This window comes from Anthonomus grandis, chromosome 14 (genome assembly GCF_022605725.1).
Source record: "Anthonomus grandis grandis chromosome 14, icAntGran1.3, whole genome shotgun sequence".
In the NCBI taxonomy this organism is placed as follows: Eukaryota; Metazoa; Arthropoda; class Insecta; order Coleoptera; family Curculionidae; genus Anthonomus; species Anthonomus grandis.
The window spans coordinates 21,606,551-21,626,239 of NC_065559.1; the positions used below are offsets into that span (position 1 = coordinate 21,606,551).

The 19,689-nt window shown below is 34.0% G+C and overlaps 1 protein-coding gene across 1 annotated transcript in view; it reads left to right on the top strand.

Annotated features, from left to right (window-relative positions):
• LOC126744730 (sodium channel protein 60E) overlaps positions 1-19,689 on the top strand; it is a 533,812-nt gene that overhangs the window by 459,268 nt on the left and 54,855 nt on the right. The window contains exons 15-23 of the mRNA XM_050452261.1: positions 1,817-1,942; positions 2,136-2,301; positions 7,554-7,657; positions 7,733-7,904; positions 7,953-8,238; positions 8,294-8,609; positions 8,667-8,942; positions 14,516-14,620; positions 15,617-15,808. Coding sequence (XP_050308218.1) covers positions 1,817-1,942; positions 2,136-2,301; positions 7,554-7,657; positions 7,733-7,904; positions 7,953-8,238; positions 8,294-8,609; positions 8,667-8,942; positions 14,516-14,620; positions 15,617-15,808 — 1,743 coding nt within the window. The remainder of the gene's footprint in view (positions 1-1,816; positions 1,943-2,135; positions 2,302-7,553; positions 7,658-7,732; positions 7,905-7,952; positions 8,239-8,293; positions 8,610-8,666; positions 8,943-14,515; positions 14,621-15,616; positions 15,809-19,689) is intronic.

The window sequence follows — 19,689 nt, forward strand, 5'->3', positions numbered from 1 at the left end:
TTATAAATTCCTTAGCTGTTATCTCTTCGGATATTTTTTTACGAACTCTTTTCACTGCTGCAGATAAAACAGGTACAGGCGTTACTTCAACAACAGCCTATCCGGACGTTATATCTTCATAAGGTACTGATGAGTTGTTAGGGTTGATGGGTAAAGCTTTTAGATTTTGAATTCCGGAGGGGCCTGGTTGAGAAGAGTCAGCTCTAACTAATAAGTTATCCGTCTGGACCGTCTGTAATATTTCTGTTTTAGGACTTTCAAGGGGTGTCTGTGTTAAAAAACGTATTCCGGGATAATTAAAGGATTAAATGGATAAATCCCAGTGGATTTAAATGCAGAGGCCGCATTTTGAACAGTTGCCGAGTTTCCCCATGCTCGACCTAACAGCTTACCAAATTGAAGACGATTAAGGACCTTGTTTGGGTTATTTTGAGCTGCAGGTAGTGAGTGGTATGCGATCGTAAACAAAACAAAGATTTTTCTGACATTCTAATTTTAGAACCCGGTGGCATACCTTCATGTCAGTCTTCTTTTTTATTTTTTCCTTTAAAAATACAATATGGGGGGATAAAAGTGTCTTCTGCGCTACAACATGCTAGTTCAGTCATAAGCCTCTGTAGATCCGAAAAGTAATTATTAACGGTTTCTCTTGACATTCCCAAAGCTCGCGCAATTGAGGTGTTCTCAGATTTTCTGATTGAAATTTCAGGTCTTCGCTTTAAAAACAGATCTAACCATTTTTGGTCAGCTTTACTTAAAAAAGACGATAATAAATTAGCAATGTGGTTTTTATTTTTTTTTAATATACCTTCTTTTTTATTAAATTTATTTGTAATCCCCAATCGTTCAGCTAAATTAAACGCCATGATCCTTACTTCTGTTTTGGTGGGGGCAATGCCTGCCTTTTACCGTTTTTTTATGTGACTGACTATTTTTGTTTCGACGTTCGAGCCCAAAGAACCATCTGGCCCCAGACGATTACAGCTATTGATGTTATTTGCTTTTAATCTGAGCTTAAAAGTTGTTTTTGGGATCCCAAATGCTCTCGCGGCTTCGTTAATGCCCATACCGACATTCTTCACAGCATCAACTGCATCACCTAGTGCTCTAGCCGTCCAAGAACCTCTTTTAGGTGCGTTTTATTTTCGGATATATTTATTGGGCATAATCCTAAAACAAAATAGGCTGGTCCAACTCTCCTCCACTTAAGTGGGCCATCTATCCTCAAATAGGAGGATGCTCCTATTTGAGGATAGATGGATGCTCCTAGGAGCATCCTCCTATTTGAGGATAGATGGACCAGTGTCTAGCTTTTAAAATATGCCGATTAGAGCTACGATTGGTGCTCTCTAGTACACCTTGTATATAGTATCTAAACACTAATCCAACAAAAATCGGTTAAACTTATTTAAAAAAAAAAAAAAAAGATTTTCAAAATTGATATAAAATGTTTGCACGTGGTGATTTCAACTATCGTAAATAACATTCGCGAAGGTGCGTTATAATACGTTCTAGTCGCCGTCTCAAGGGCAAATGATGCTAAGAAACAGAATGGGACAGGTTAGTCTTGCCCTTTTGCTCCCCCTTGCCGGATATTTTGAGTGGACCGTCTACCCTTCTGGTCTATCTCCCATCCTTTTACCCTATACAGTTTGTATTATTGGAAGGATAATGCGTATTTGTATTACTTATATATGACCCTTTTTCCTTGGAACCCTAGAATTATACGACAGTCAACGCGAGTTAGGTTAGAGTTTTTGACGTTAAACTGTGTTCCTGAATTTTGTAAACAATATTTTACAAACATTTTTTGTAGGGACCAGGTATATGCTTGGCTGTATTTCTTCCAACACTAGTAATGGGCAATTTTATGGTGCTAAATTTGTTCTTGGCCTTGCTGCTCAATAGCTTTAACTCTGAAGAACTTAAACATCGAAAAGAGGTAATACAATTTGTAGATATTCGTTTCCATATCAAATAAACCTTTTTTTTTTAAATTACAAAGTCAAATACACGCAAATGCATCTTTATGTGTCTCTATTTATTTTTTCCTGGAAATATGCCGCTACCTTTTCGTACTCTTATCTTTTATATCTCGACTAAATTATAATGCCGCTTCGCGTGTTTGTCAACAGGAGGTCGGTGATGAATCGAAACTAGCGCAAAGTTTCCAGCGGTTTCGGGACCTGGTAAAGAAACGTCGCCTGCAAGAACAACAACAGAACGAGAATAATTCCAGGCTGGAACAGATTGTTAGGGAAGTAATGCAGCGACACGCCAAGGAGGAAGCTTTCAAAGCAGGTTAGTCGTGCTGTAAATTATGTAAACTTGTTAACGATTAAAAATACGTCTGGATTGAGATATTAAAGTTAAGATAAAATCTGTATTGTTGGGACGAATTCATAATGAGTTACTTATTTTATTAGTACAGTGGACTTTGAATATAACAAATCCGTTTAAAGTGAACATTCGGTTATAGTAAACGCCTATTCAAATACCCAAAAAAACCACCATAAGAACAATGTAATTTTTTTCCGTTTATAGCGAACCCGGTTATAATGAACTCTCGGGTAAAGTGAACTAAATTTTATCAAGACCAAGAAAAATATTTCGCTTATAGTGAACTTTTCGGGGAATCCTACGGTAATTCCCCGAGAATTAAATTTAGCACGATCGCCGTTGTTTTGTTTTCAGTGGTATTTCACTTCACGCGTTACTTACTGTGAGTTATTTATACGAGTGTTTTGTGCTGGGTGCTAAGTCTTGGATAGTCAAAATGGAGAAGCAAAAGCGTAAAGCTTTAACATATGAGATAAATATGTTCATTATTCAAAAAATGAAAAGCGGTGTTAAGCAGAGTGATATTTGTCGTGAATTAAATTTGCCAAAATCAACCGTTTGCATAGTTTGGAAAAAGAGAGAGGAGATTTTATCAGCATATGGTAAAGTTAATGCAAAGTGTAAAAGACTTTTGAATGTTCTAGAAGCTGAATTGAACGTTTTAAGAAGAGACACTGTATTACTGGAGGGAAAATTATTGGCGAGTCTGCATCAGTTGACATGAATGTTGTTAATAACTGGTTTACTACTCTTTGGCCCGATCTTCGTAAGAATTACAGCAGTAATGACATTTTTAATGCTGACGAGACCGGACTTTTCTATAAACTAACCCCAGATTAAACTTTAAAATTTGTTGGAGAAACCTGTGCTGGCGGAAAACTTTCTAAAGTTAGAATAATAGTGTTAGTCGCTGCAAACATGTCTGGAACAGAAAAAAGAAGGTTGCTTGTTATCGGTAAATCCGCCAATCCTAGATGTTTTAAGAACAAAATGTTGCGAGTTAAATACAGAGCAAACAGTAAGGCATGGATGACATCTAATTTGTTTAAGAAGAGTTGCTCCAGTGGGATGCAGAGTTACAGGAGAACAAGAGGAAAATATTACTTTTAGTCGATAATTGTCCAGCACATCCCGAAGTTCCTCTAAACCAAATTAAATTGGTCTTTATGCCTCCTAATACCAGTTCAAAGCTGCAGCCTGTGGATCAAGGAGTAATTCATTCATCGAAGAGTCATAATAGAAAAATAATGATAATAAAAATGTTACAGGCAATTGATAATGGACAAGATTTTTCAGTGAGTCTTTTAGATGCTGTAAACTTCATACATCTAGCTTGGCAGCAAGTAAGTGCAAAAACCATTGCATACTGTTTTAAGCATGCAGGATTTTTTGAGGTGGAAAATTAATTTGATTCAGACAATGACTCGCCCCTAAATGAATGGTTAAAAAACATAGTATTCAAGAAAATACTGACATTCAAAGATCCCTTGAAGAGGAAATGAGAAAAAGGGTAAATGACTTTGACTTGCAAAAATTCATTTCTATTGATGACCATGTTATTTCAACCGAATCTATAACAGAGGAGCAGATTATCCAGTCAGCTTCAAAAGATACTATAAAACTAAATAAAACTAACTTTAGAATAAAACTAACCTTTTGTCTTTTATTTTTTTTAGCAGTAAATGTAGAAGTCGGAAGTGATGATGATGAAAACGATCAGGAACCTAAAAAAAAAAAAAATTGAAATAAATATTGCATCAATTCGAGAAATGACGCAGAAAATGACGGAAATACGCACTGTTTTGCAAACACGTGAAGTTCCAGAAGAAGTCTGGAATAGTTCTAGAGGGATATATAAGTAACATAAGTTTTTCAAACAGACTTATAGAAACCAAGATTTCTCAGTTCATATACTAAGTAGTTACAGACACGTAGATTATGACTTAGTAGCTGTGTACATATTGTATATGTGTTATAAAAACTGTATGTGCTCTTTATCCTTATAATAAAAGCCAGTTATAATCTTTATTTTATTTAATGATTAACATACATATACATACATATTCTAAAATTAACAACATGCTGGTTTTCTTTTAAAGTGAACTTCGGCTATAGTGAGCCTATTTTGATGTATTTTTCAAGTTCACTATGTTAATTATTCATTGAATAATTTTTGTACTAGATTCTTTGAATGTTAATAATTAACTTGTTGATGAAATTAAAATAAATATAATTCAACTAATAAAAACGTATATTTTCAACAAGCTATGAATCGGGAATGAATTTACAAAAAATGGTGAGTGAGATGGTAAAAATAAAAACGCTGATGGAAGCAACAAACTAGCCGCGGCTCCGAATATACAATGTTGGCGACGTTGCCACTGCTACTTAATAAGTTTGGAATTAAAATAAAATTTATACATTGACATAATTTAAAATACTGAACATATCGCCCGCCTTGAAAGTACGCACTTTCAACAAAAAATAATATAATAATATACTTAAATAAAAGATATTAAAAAAAAATGTAAAATCAACATTATGAAAAATAGAACTAAAGATATAAAAATAATAAAATTATCATATAATAAAAATTAATACATAGATTAAAACAAATTTTTATAAAAGTAATAAAAATACTAATAATAAAAACAAAGATAATAATAATGAACTTAAAAATACACACATGTCTTCAATAGAATTAAAATAATACATACAATTTAAACAATTTACATATAATTATACACATACTGGTAAAGGACAAATTGAAAAACTTCTTTTTAATTCGCCAGAATCAGTTTTTAAAACCGCAACTCGTGTAACACCATCTTTACCGGGAAACACACTTAGAACTTTTCCCATTTTCCACTTCATGGGTGGCACATTATCGTCTTTCAAAAGCACTATAACACCCTCTTTCAGATCTTCATAATGTTTCTGCCATTTGTGTCTGTATTGTAGCTCAGACACATACTCCTTACTCCATCTAGTCCATACGTGTTGCTTCATTTGCTGCAACTGCTGATAGATGGACAAACGGTTCACAGGTATACCCTTGCGTAAATAGCAGGTACAGGACTTAACTGACATCCAATTAAAAAGTGTGCTGGTGTCAATATAGTGAGATCTTCGGGGTTGTTTGACCAACACGAAAGTGGTTGTGAATTCATTATGGCTTCTATTTCAGTCTAAAACGTATGAAAATGTTCGAAAGTTAAAATTGCATTACCAACAACACACTTTAAATAATGTTTCATACTTTTTATGCCTGCTTCCCACAGGCCACTAAAATGAGCCGATTGAAGGGGTATAAAATGCCAATTAGTATCTTCTTTAGAGAGAGCTGTCGCTAAAATTTCATCATTATTGTTAATAAATAATCCTACATTTTTTAATTCAGATTTCGCTGCGATAAAATTACTAGCGTTATCAGAATATATTGTAGACGGTTTACCTCTTCTGGCCGAAAACCTTCGTAATGATAAAATAAATGGTTCTTTAGACAAATCTGCCACAAGTTCTAAATGAACTGCCTTAGTTAAAAAACAAATAAATAAAGCAATATAAGACTTTGAAATTTTAGCACGTCTGCCTATTCGATTTTTTATTGCAAATGGGCCACCGTAATCTACACCCACAATATCAAAAGGATTGTAATGGTCCAATCACGTAATCACGTTACCTAATAGTAATTTATAAAATATATAGAGTGATTCAGATTTAGATAACTAACTTGCACTACAGGATGTTTCGGCGTTAAGCGCTGCTCTGGAAGGTTACCCAATATTGGCTTTAAAATTTTTGGATTATACCTAGAACACTTAACGCACTGACGAACTACGTGTTTGGATAAAGCTCGACCAGAGTTGGGCCAATATTGCTCTCGAATAAAAGCCAGTAAATGATTGGAACCGCAATGATAAAGTTTTATATGAAAATAATTAAATATTAATTTTTTCAAATGATGAAGAGAAGATAAAATTAAAGGATGTTTTTTCTCAAAATCAAATTTGGCATTTTCTAATCTTCCTCCCTACTCTAAGAAATCTATAATCATCAATAAAGGGAGTTAAATTACGTATTTTACAATTCGATTTTAATTTTTTACCTAAAACTTGATTAATTTCATGTAAGAATGATTCATGTTGTGTATACTTTCATAGAATATTAAAAGTATTATCAATTTCATCCTTGTATAATGGCCCTATTTTACGTTTCTCTGATGAAACTTTGCAATTATTTACAAATCTACGCATTTAGGCTGTAACCCTTTTTAATTTATAGAGATCTGAAAATCTTTCAATAACATAATTATCATCACTTATTGGAGTTAAAAAGGACATCTGTTGTTCTTTTACGCCTGGAAGATTTTTAGATTGAATTGAAATTTCAAGCCAATTACATTCATTTAAAAATAAAAATTGTGGGCCATGTCACCAAATATCCAAATCCTTAATTTGTGAGCATGATATGCCACGTGACAAGTAATTAGCTGGATTACTTTCACTTGGCACTCCAAAAGATTTCAGAAGTTCTTGAATCTGTGCATGGCGGTGTTGACGAAGGATATTTTGGACTAGTAAAGCCTTGGCAAAAGTGAGAAAACGGTTTTACTGGCTGAACAGTCATGAAGATGTTAAACGTTGCTGTCGACAGTGTGAGCAATGTTCATCAAGCAAGGGCCCAAAAAGGCGGACCAGAGAAAAAATGATGCAGTATCTTGCCTGTGCATCCTTTGAACGAATTGTCATCGACGTAGCAGGATCTTTTTCTACTAACAGCTCTGGAAATCGATAGGACCTTATTGCTATAGATTACTTTAGTAAGTCACCCGAGGCTTATCCCATCTCAAACCAAGAAGCAACCACAGTAGCTGAAGTGCTGTGAAGATTTTGTGTCTCCAGACAGACACAGACCAAGGAAAGAACTTGGAGTTATAAGTATTCCAACAAATATGCCAGTTATTGAGAATCAATAAGACCCTCTATACCCAAGATGTGATAGAATGGTTACAAGATTTAATCGCACATTTGAAACTTATTTGAGAATTGATGTGTTCTTTCATTAAGGCAGAAAAGAATGTTTGTTTATGGCTTCCTATTTAAATAATTATTGGTTCAATATCGGTCAACTACTTACTTAAATCAAGATCTTTTCAATTGATTAATACAAAATCTTGAACATATGCCTTAATCTCCTTTTTTTAATTTTAGAAGAATTAAGAAAATCCCAACCGTTTCCCAGAGACAAACGAAGCTACCAGGAAGCAATGAATCGACCAATATCTATTATTAGTTACGACATTCCCGAATATCAGGTAAGTTACCAATACAAGTTGCTATGAATTTTAAAACTTAACATTAGAAGTTCATACTCTTATACTTGTTTATAGGATATTATATTAGAAAATAAAGCCGATTGTACCTTCAATAAGCAACACTATGCCATTTTACTAAATACTCATTCAAAGGACAGCGATACGCCACCTAAATACAGTAGCAGAACGGAAAGTAAAAACCTTAAAAAATTATCTTCAGATCGAGGAACTACTAATAGTAGTCGAGGTAAATTATAAAATTTTACACATACACCTATTGTCATTTTTTGTTTAGATACAGAAAATACTGTCTTGGATGGAAAAAGCGATAAAGAATATACGTCAACAGAATCCGAACCAAAGGATGAAAAATCAAAATGTGATAAAAATAAACCGGCCCTTGCTGGTGAAAGTTTACAACCTTGGCAAACTTTGGTATCTTACGTAGATGAATTAACTGTGGGTGGAAGAAGAAACTCTAAAGGTCAATTTATTGATGGAATGGGTAATTTTCCGGGGTTTGGGATCAACAAGGAGCCAAAAGTACCACCAAATTGTTTTCCAGAGACATTTTATCATGGGTAAATATAACATAGATATAGTCCTTTTTCGCTATACGAATCCTCTTTTATTAAGGTGTTCCTGTATGGACAGCTGCTCCAAATCAAAAATGGGTTTAAAATGGACCAAATTTCGTACTTCTGTGCTCGCCATCGTCGATACCTCTGCCTTTGAGTGGTTTATCTTAGTACTAATATTTGCATCAAGTGTAACTTTATGCTTTGAAGATATTCACTTGGATGAAAACCCCCGCTTAAAGAGCCTGTTGTATTGGACAAACTTGGCCTTTTCTATAATATTCATTATAGAGATGTTCTTTAAATGGATAGCTCTAGGCTTTAAAGAATATTTTTCCAGTTTTTGGACGCTATTGGATTTTTTAATTGTGTTTGTATGGACCTAAATATAAATGATAAAAAAAACCGTTATTTACAACTAGTTATTTTAGGTTTCGCTATTTAGTTTATTAATTGAAGAAAACGAGAACCTAAAAGTATTAAGATCCTTAAGAACTTTAAGGGCGCTACGTCCTTTAAGAGCAATAAGCAGATGGCAAGGGATGCGTATAGTAGTAAATGCCCTAATGTATGCTATACCGAGTATATTTAACGTATTGCTAGTTTGCTTGGTTTTTTGGCTTATTTTTTCTATTATGGGTGTACAGTTTTTTAGTGGAAAATTTTATAAATGCGTAAATGCGGATGGATTTAGGTTACCTATAGATGTAAGTATTGCTAGTTTTTTAACTACTACTTAAATTATGTTATATTAATAATAATAACTTTTATTGTCAACAAAATGATATTACAATCACAAAGCAACGTCAAATACAGTGCACCATTTTGGTGCTTATGAGAACAAAGAAAAAATAGATTTACAAAATTTATATCCCTACACGTAATATCAAAAGTTAACATCTGCAAGTAAGATTACTAAATAAAATATTCAGATTGGACAACACGCAAATAATCAATTGCTCAAAAGATATATACACATAAAATAATATACATAAAAAGACAATGAACATTGAGGTAGTGTATTTCAAAAATTACATGTTAAAATCATAAAAACAGTTTTCATGGAGATATTTTATTGTTTTTTCCCTAAACACTGTGATACTGCCTTTTTCTCTAATATGTCTTGAATGAAAGCGATATGCTTTAATAGCTGAGGACCCGTGTTTAAGACCAATGCCAAAAAATATAACGATGGTAGAGGTACAACCCTCAATCTAAAAAAGTATGGTTTGGAGCTAGTTCTGGGTGACTTCACCCAGTTTCATCTTCGTAAATGCCAAAAATGCAACGGATGATGCAGTTCTGTGCTCTAAAAACAGAAACAGCCCCAGTCGAGAATCCCAAAGATGTAATGCAGGATGTATAATATAACTTGATTGATTCACTTGATAGGTTATCCCTTAGTCGACGCATTAATGCAGAGTTACTAGTTTGAAATATGTATCTTATAATGCTGATTCCAGTTCAATAAAGGGTCAAGATGCACCCCAAGAAACTTTAAGGTTACCGGTGTTGGAGTGGTTTTTTTATCGCCTTTGACATCGGTTGATTTGACTTTGCTAAATTATATAATACCAGTTTTATCTGTATTGAATTTTAAGGAGTTTCCTGTACGACAACTCCTCATCTCATGCACTGCACCGGGACAGGCAATTGATAAGTCATGCACGGAGCCAGCAGACAATATAAGACATGTGTCATCAGCATATTGGCACACATGATCCATTAGCTGTTAGGTTATAAGACTTTTACAAACCTGGCTTACAAGAAATATTAATTTTTAGCTCAGATCAATAAAAATATTGAAATTTCATAATTTTTAGCATTAATATTAAGTTTTTTTAGTAATATTGATTATGATATTATATACTCACTGAAATAAGTCCAAAGGAATAATTTCTTCAAGTTGATTTTTCGGTAGAATACTATCTTTGTTTTTGTTTACTATTCATAAAATTTTTTGCCTTAGTTCTTGTAAAGAAAGGATTTTCTGACAGCTGATTATTACAGATATTTTTAGTTATTGCTCGTTCGTATACTAGTATAAGGGATACTAATGTTAAGCATAACAAGATGCCTCAAGTTCGAAGACCTAAAAAAATATCATTAATTTATCGATTTTGACAGGGGCAGACTTATTGGCTATCGAGATGTTGTCGTATTAATTGTACTGCAATGTCGGTAATGCTTGTGTGTCGAATATGAATAAAAAAAGGTAGAGGAACACGAAGAAGGCCAACTGGTCAAACGAGACGTACTAGAGAGCGTCAAGATAAGCGCTTCAGGCAACTAGCCCTATGAAACCATTTTGCTACTACGCGTCAGATTGCTAACCAATGGTTTGGAGAAGAAGGTGGACCCTACTACTATGCGTACACTCCATCGTCACATTCGAGCCTTTGGACTTTTTTGATACCGTCCAAGATTATTGAATGCAGACCACTGTCGTCAATACTTCAACTAGAGCAGAGAATGCTAACCTTGGGAAGCAAAATGGCATAATGTTATCTTCAGCGACGCGTCGCGAATCTGTCTAGCTATGCACGATGGCCAGAGAAGGGTAAGAAGCTACCATGGAGAACGGCGTAAAATTAGATTTTCCTTTAAGAGACATGTACACTGGTCCCACCATACTACGACCTTCACCCATAACGTTACGGGATGAAACGTATGTTTTCATAAAATGTAGTATATCTTAAAATGTATTCCGCAAAGGTTGCCTGAAAAATCTTGTGCAAAATATTAATTATTAATGATTAAAAATTATTATTTTTTTAAACATTGCCATTATTCTGTTACGCATTAAATTGTGTACTAATCGAAAGTACGTAACTTGTGAAATATGCATCCACTGGGTTGCCTTCTTTTTTCTTGTGCAGTTACTACGCAGCCAGGTGCGCGGAGGTGATTCGTAATAGTAATTTGCACCTATCGAGTTACGCTATAAAACATTACATTAAATTAAAGTTAATTTTATTGCAAACAATATGGCATAGGGTTGCTTGCTAAAAACCTGTGCATAATCCCGGTTGTCGATCTTTAAAAGTTTAAATTCTCTCGCGGCTTAATCTTGAATTCTATGTTTTTCTAAGATTAGCAGGTCATCTCGAGTGGAGCGTAAACCTTCAGATTATTAATACCATAAAAAGATCAAGGGCGTGGGCATAAATAAAAAGCTGTCAATTTACAGGCCAATGAATTTGGTAGTATTCGTTATTTATTGATTGGCTGTCAATTTGTATGGGAGGACTCTATTCTATAACAATAAACTTTTTGGCACTTTTCAGTAGAAACATTGTTGTAGCTTGCAACTGCATCAATGTAAATCTTCTTTCCAGGTATGATTGGCGTGTCATCCGTAAGTTCATATATTATATAAGTCTTGACTATTTACGAAAATATGAATCGATAAATCGTTACAGGTAAAGGAGTGTAAAGAAAAGGAGTGTAAATAAAATTCTTTATTGAGAAGAGCTTGCTAAAAAAGCTTAGTAATCTAAAACAAAGATTCGAGATAGAACAGTTGATACTCCAATACCTTTTTCTTAGGTACAGGAGTTACTTTGTTAATTCTGGAAAAAATACTCTTATTAGCAAAAGCATTTCTTATAAATTCGATGAGATTTTGTGACCTTTTTTATTTTTGCTGTAAAAAGTTTTCGTGTTTGTTTTTTAACATTGGTATTGTTTTTGTTTTTATTGACGGACTTATCACAATATCTCAGATTGCATATAGACAATGTATTGCTTTAAAAAAAAGTATTGAGATTTTAAATTTCATGGAATTAAGACATATTTGTGTACTTTCTAGAATTATATCGTTTTTATCTGTATATTACATTTGCGTTTTAACCGTTTATTTAGGTGTGAATTAAAACACTCGATGTACAAAAATGGTCAACTGACTTATTACATACTATATATGATGGGTTAGGACTACAAGAAACATTTATTTCCACTGTTCTTATTTCCTACTATTTATTTCGATTTAAAAATCGCGCCAATTTTCAGACTCGAACTGACCTAGCGACGAGGGTATATATCTACCATTGTTTCGGAACATTCGCTAATTTTCCACGTGCACCCCGAGATGTCGCTCGAGTCACTGGCTGGTGTATTTTCAACAATTAAGATCGTTATATTATCTTCCCTTTTACATACATTGCATAACCTATTAATTAACTGTATAATATATACAGTATAATATATACAGTATGTATATACAGTGAGAGCCAGAAGCCCGGAATAAATTTATTTAAAATTCAGGGGTATGTTCAAAAAAAAAACACTCGGACACGTCGATTTTTATTTTTAACTGCGGGTTTTCTTGCTATAATTTTATGTATACAGGGTGGTCCAAAAATAAGTTACGACCATCAACTTCAATTTTTGAAATGGAAATACCTATTTTTTGTTCTGTATTCTTAAAGAACAGAAAATTCTAGACATATTTTATATACAATATCCTATACGTATCTTTATTTGTTTTTGAGTTATTGACAGTTGGAGATTATACGGCATATTTGCACTTTTGAATTGTTATAAAAGCCAAACGGTTAGACATAGACAAATGCGGTTTGCACTTTTAATCGAAGCTTTTTTAAAACCATCTGTTGACACTAGCTAGTAAGTGTCAACAGGTACTGAGAAATTTACGGTTGAATTTCTAAAAAAATATTCAAAATATTAATCTATTTAATCAAAAGTATTGCAGAAACGTTGAACAAAAAGAAACTATTCTAATCTAGACTGAATTAAATGTTCAAATTGAGCCCCATTAACTTCTTGACAGTAAGCGAGTCTTGATTCGAATTCTCTCAGAACGTTGCGTATCATTTCTTGAGGTATTCGTTGAATCTCATTTCTTATATTATTTCTCAATTCTTCTAAATTGTTAGGTTTATTTACATACACTCTATGCTTTAAATAACGCCACAAAAAGAAGTCCAAAGGAGTCAAGTCGGGGGACCTAGCAGGCCACTCCAATTGACCCCTTGGCTCAATCCATCGACCCGGAAATGACTCACTTAAATATTGGCGCACGGCTCTGCTGAAGTGTGGCGGCGCGCCATCTTGCTGGAACCAAATTGAAGCTTCTGGAATATTGGGATTATTTGCATTTAGAAATATCAAACATAAAGCGGGAATCAGTTCGTTCCTTAAGAATTCCAAATAACGTTGACCTGTTAAGGTACCGAAAAATGGACCTATGCCTCTATCATTGATAATGCCGGCCCAAACATTCACAGATTAAGGATATTGGGTATGAGCTTCAATCACCCAATTTGGATTGGAGGAAGACCAGTAACGGCAGTTCTGTCTGTTCACTGTACCATTGAGGCAGAAGGTCGACTCGTCAGAAAAAATTATTCTACGAGTAAAAAGACGGTCGTTATGGCAGACATTCATTATAGTTTCGCAAAACTCTAATCGACGATCTGTATCATCTTCGTTAAGTTCGTGGATTAATTTTAATTTATAGGGATGATATTTTGCCTTTTTCAAAATCCTTCTTAAAGATATTTTTCCAACATCGTTATCTAGTGCTGCCTGTCTAGTCGGTGTATGAGGATTTTCTTCAATGGACAAAACAACATTTACTTCTTTTCCTCGGAAATTGAGGGACGACCCTATAATAAGGACGACGAGATATTGTCTTATCAGGATGGTATTAAACATTTCACAAACCTGGTGTTGGCTCAAAAGTGCAAACCGCATTTGTCTATGTCTAACCGTTTGGATTTTATAACATGTCAAAAGTGCAAATGTGCCGATCTCCAACTGTCAATAACTCAAAAACAAATGAAGATAGGTATAGGACATTGTACATGAAATATGTCTAAAATTTTCTGTTCTTTAAGAATACAGAATAAAAAATAGGTATTTCCATTGATGATTGAAGTTGATGGTCGTAACTTATTTTTGGACCACCCTGTATACATAAAATTATAGTAAAAAAACCCGCAGTTAAAAATAAAAATCGACGTGTCCGAGCGTTTTTTTTTTTTGAACATACCCCTGAATTTTAAATGAATTTATTCCGGACTTTTGGCTCTCACTGTATATATATATATTATAATCAATACACGTAGATCGTGCTATGTAAGCTAAAACCTGAAATATTTGATGAAGAAAATAGGCTCTTAAAGAGCAAAATATTGCATTTGAGTAACACAAAATATACTATTTAAAATAAGCTAAGAATTTAGGATATATGATAACTGAATTTTGATACATATTTAATTTTAAATAATAATAAAGGTGTTTGTATTCGTTTTAGGAAGTAGATACAAAATGGGATTGTGCTAGGAAGAACTTAACTTGGGAAAATTCTAAGATATCATTTGACCATGTAGGAGTAGCTTACTTAGCTTTATTTCAAGTCGTAAGTATTTTTAGTAAATCAGTGTACAGGGTGATTTCTAAGATGATACTTTTTTCTAAGTGCGCATAGAACTGGTTAAAAAACACGTTTTTTCAGAAGAACCAAAAGTAAGCGAGATACAGACCAAAAAAAAAGTAGATTTGCAGTTTTTGCTCGGATTTTTGCCTTATCGATCAGACATTATACTGATATCGTTCTTAAATTTAAATTGGCAAATTCTAAAAGTAGCACATTATTATCAAAAAAATGAACTTGTAGATATGTTCCTTATTTACGGGAAGTGTCTTCAAATTGCGAAACAAGTACTCGAGTTGTTGCAGAGCAGTGTCCAAGCGCTACAGCCAGAAGACTTTCCTTGCAGGGTTCAATTTTGTGAATGGCTCGTACAACAACATGAAAATAATCAAAATTTTTTGACAATATTTTTAGTTGTGTACGACGCAACATTTACCGTTTCAATTAAATGTTGCGACTTGAATTAACAATTTTCGAAATACGCATATCTGGTCTGTTGATAATCCTCATGCAATTTGGTGAACCAATTTTCAACACCGGTTTTCTGTAAAAGTGTGGGTAGAAATAGTGAAGTGAATTTGTTGAGCCGTAAATTTTACCAGACCCAAAACCGTGTGACTTTTTTGGTGGGATTTATGAGAAGTTTAGTTCAGGATGCCTGTGATACACAAGAAGAATTAATTGCGTATGAGTATTAAGCAGTATTTGAGTATTAAGCCGATTTCAGTATTGCCTACAATGTGACGACTTTGAACATCATATTTAAGTTAGTCAGGACCGTATTGGACACATTTTGTAATAATGCGTCTCTTGTATTTTCAGTTTTTTGAAAAAATTGTTTATTTTAACGAGTTCTATATTATAGAGGTATAAAAAGGACCAACTTAGCATTTACCCTCAGTTTAAGGAATAATTTCATATATTTTCATCATATATACAACTGGTATGAAAAATACAAGTATAATTTTTTTTTATTTCCAGGCAACGTTTGAAGGGTGGATGGAAGTGATGGCAGATGCTGTAGATGCAAGAGGAGTAAACATGCAGCCAACCGAAGAGGCAAATCTATATGCATATATTTATTTTGTGATATTTATTGTATGCGGCTCTTTCTTTACTCTCAATCTATTTATAGGAGTTATTATTGATAATTTTAATATGTTAAAGAAAAAGGTAAGCAAGAATATTTAAAATATTTGTTAAATTCTGTGACATAAAATGTTTACAGCAAGTCACTGTAAGTCATTGGCATTTGGATAATTGGCTTGCTAGCTTCTTTTAAGCAAGTTCAATAGTTCATCAGACATGGGTTGAATTTTATTCGATTTTTTTTTAAATAGCATTATTTATTTAAATAATACTAAATTTAAATACTTGTGAAAAACAGCAAATAGGATTGAATAAAAAAAGTCACATAACAACAAAAATATTATAATCTAACATACATCTTGTTTCAACATGTACATAACATTGCTTTTAAATTTGCTGAGTAAGCCTTCAAATAAATCAAGAGATAAATGTCGATTCAGAAGAAGATTGTGGATTCAATGGATTGTCATTCCATAATTTGTTTATTGTTTTTTATGGAATACACTGGCAGAAAAGTCCAAACGCTATGGCTACTTGGGTATCACGAGTAGCGCCAGGGAAACGAAGGTGCCTGTGGATATTTTTCTTAAAATTTGTAATATTCGGGAAAAACGTGCTTTAGGAGTTGATTTCACATGCACTTTTCCAACAAGTCCCAATATAGCGACGTTCGAGGTATCTGCAGATTCACTCGATATTTATAAGTTACGTCTGCCTAGGAATCTAGTTAAAATGATATGAGCCAGTTCGGAAGAGCACTTAAGATGATGATATCGATAAAACAGTCAGGTTTGCCACCTTACTTCTATGTTCCAAACTATACAAGCTTCTAGTTATCTCTAAATCTTCTATAAGACGTTCTGGATGGAATTAAGCAGCTTCAGCGTGTGTTTAGGTGCAGAGGAGCATTACTCGAGAGATGTACGAATCTGAGCCTTGTAAAGCGTTAAAAGCTGTTGTGGTATATACAGTCTGTTCGTTTTGAAGAGAGACCCAACTTTTGGGTAAGCCGTTTTAGCTATTCCGGTTTTATTCAACTTTAAATGTTACTTTTGTTCTCAATATTACACGAAGAACCTCACTAAACTTTGTTCTCTGAGACAAGGACTGTAACAAATTTAAATATTGATGTTGATTACCAAAGGAACTCGTTCTAATTTATCAATATGTACAGCATAGAATGGGGGTTAAACCACAGATGCGTACTCTAATTGAGACCTTACCAAAGAGCAGTATAAGATTATTAAAGATAAATGTAAAAAATTACGCGTTAACCTTAGAATAAAACCAAGAGTTTTCGTTTCGCATTATATTAATTCCTAAAAGTGATTTTCGTGTCAAACAAGATTCCGAGATTCTTTACCAGAGTTACATTTTCAAGTTCTTACCATTTATGGAATAGACTGTGTCTTTTTTGATTTCTAAAAAAACTAATGTGACTTTTACTGACATTAAGAAAGAGGAAGTTTATACTCCAGCAATGAAACAAAATTATCCAAGCTTTTCCACGAAACGGCTGAATTACATTCAGAAATAATGTATATTTTCTCGTCATCTGCAAACTTCAGATACTGGCAAGATGTAATCAACTAATCTATGTCATTAACAAATTCAAAAAAAGAGTTGCACAGTGTTCATCTTAAGGAAACCAGACCAGACGATACATTGATCATAGTCGATACGAATTAGACGGTTTTAATCCTTTGTCTATTGACCCATTAGCATGTTGCTTGAGCATTTCAAAGACAATTCATTAAAACTATCGCTTTTATTTTGGCTAAAGGAAGTGTAGACTGCTTCACTCTGATATACACTCTGCAAAGAGGCCTTTGCAGAGAGCAGTAACCCACAAGATTCATGGACGTGAACCTCCCCTTGACAAAGGTTTGCGCAAGAGAATTATTGTGGGTTATAAACAATAATTCTCTTGCACGATCAACTTAGTTGATCACAAGCTAATTTATCCAACATTTTTAATATAGCTATTTGGTATATTTTTTTTAACCCCTCATTAATTGCCAATGTCTTCTTTATTTCCCGTCTTAAGAATTGGAACAATGTAGCTCTGTTTCCAGATATTTGAAAACTTATCCCGCACAAGTGATTTGTTAAATATTAAACATAAAGGGCTACTAATACTATATACAGTGCGGCTCTTAATTGTCCCCCTCCCCCTCTTATCTTTTAAATGCGTCTATATAAAAATTTGAAATTTGTTACACATTATAAGCAACCTAAATACTACTTTTTAGTCCCTAGCTCATTTTGAATTTTTGCACGTTGGAAAGTCGTGGTCCCTTCCTAACTTTCTCCATTGCCTAAAGGCCTGTATTTTCTCCCCCAAATTAGTGTAAAACAAAAATTCCCCAGGAAGAATTTTATCAACCAAGTTCTTAACTTGCTTGTTTATTAAAGGCGTAATTACCTGTCGTCTTTTATTCGAGACCAAATTAAGAAGTTACATAAAATTCGTCCAGCATCTTCCACTGGTACCAGTACTTTCTCCTTAGTTTCCTTGAGAATATTTAAATCATCCGCTAAGAGAGCATTTAACGTCAAACCTATAGCTGAAAGGGAGCTGGGCTCAAATAGACTGATACCCAATAGGGGTTAGGTCCCTCACAGAATATCAAGTGTTCATCCTTGCTTAAATTTCAGGGTTTAATTTGGGAGGCTAAAGCAGTTTGCAATTTTCCAGGATTTCGTATTTTTACAAAACTCAACAGCCTCTTCTTTAGTTAAGGTAAGGTGCAAAATTTGAGATCATATTTGTAATTTAAAATGTAATTTAAAACTAGGATTCTTCGTGCTAGTAGGGTAGGGTCCCAACATATTCGGTCAAACTTAAGACGAGGCGAGTCATAGGCAACAGTTCTTTTTTGAATATTTACCAAAATTTGGGCTTAACGCTTCCGTAGTCAGCACTCGAGCACTATTAGACGAGGACAACGACCCTCGAGAATGCTCTTTTTCAAGCCTCTCAATTTTACGGCGTAGCTCCTTTTATTCCCTGCTTAAAGAACGTGTTCGGGGAATCCCACTTCTGGACCTGACGACTACGATTACCACGACTGAAAATAAAAATCGACGTGTTATTTTTAATATATCTTAGACTTACCTTTACCGAACCCAAAGGGTCAATATTTTCACAAAACTAAAAAACACATACTAAAATGCAGAAAATTCGTGAAAATTTGGCCAAAGTGACGCAGAGTACGTGGCAAATTATAAGAATATATTCGGACTGGACGTGAATGAAATTGCAGATATCAAACGACCGTCAAACACATAAGGGTCGACTAATTGATCTGCTAATAAACCACACCAAACGTTAACCGGAAAATGGTGTTAGAAACTCCATTCGATTGTAGTATGGGGATTTTCAAGCTGCTAAGAATGGTAATTCTTATAATTATTCTCTTAATTCTTATATTATTGACACCGTCTCGGCTGAATGTAGCCTCATCGGTGAACAAAATGTTAACCAAATTACGACGTACAATAAGCTACTTGCAGAACTGCATACGATGACCCACTTCAGTGAGCTGCATTACTTGGATTGGTTAAGTTTTTAAGTTGTGTAATGTTCAGTCATTCGGTTAAAACCAGTGTGACGTGGTTTTCTGCAAATACTCATTGATGCTAACCGTTCCACACTATCCAGTATTACATCTTAGGCAGCTGTTGAGGGACGTATGAGAGAAGCAACATCATTTATAAATGATCATGTGACTCTCAGTTTATTAAACTTTCTCCCATACTTGTCTATCGGGTATTCTTCGATTTGGGTAGCGCTGGCGGTATTCAACCACTGCTGCTCTACCACTTGCGTTACAATATCCATATTTAGCATTAGCAGTAGTAGTAACAATTAGCAGCATGTCTGTATATTCATCATTTGTAAAAACACACAACACACAAATATATGTACATTTCTGTCAAACTGACTCAAGTACTATAACAGA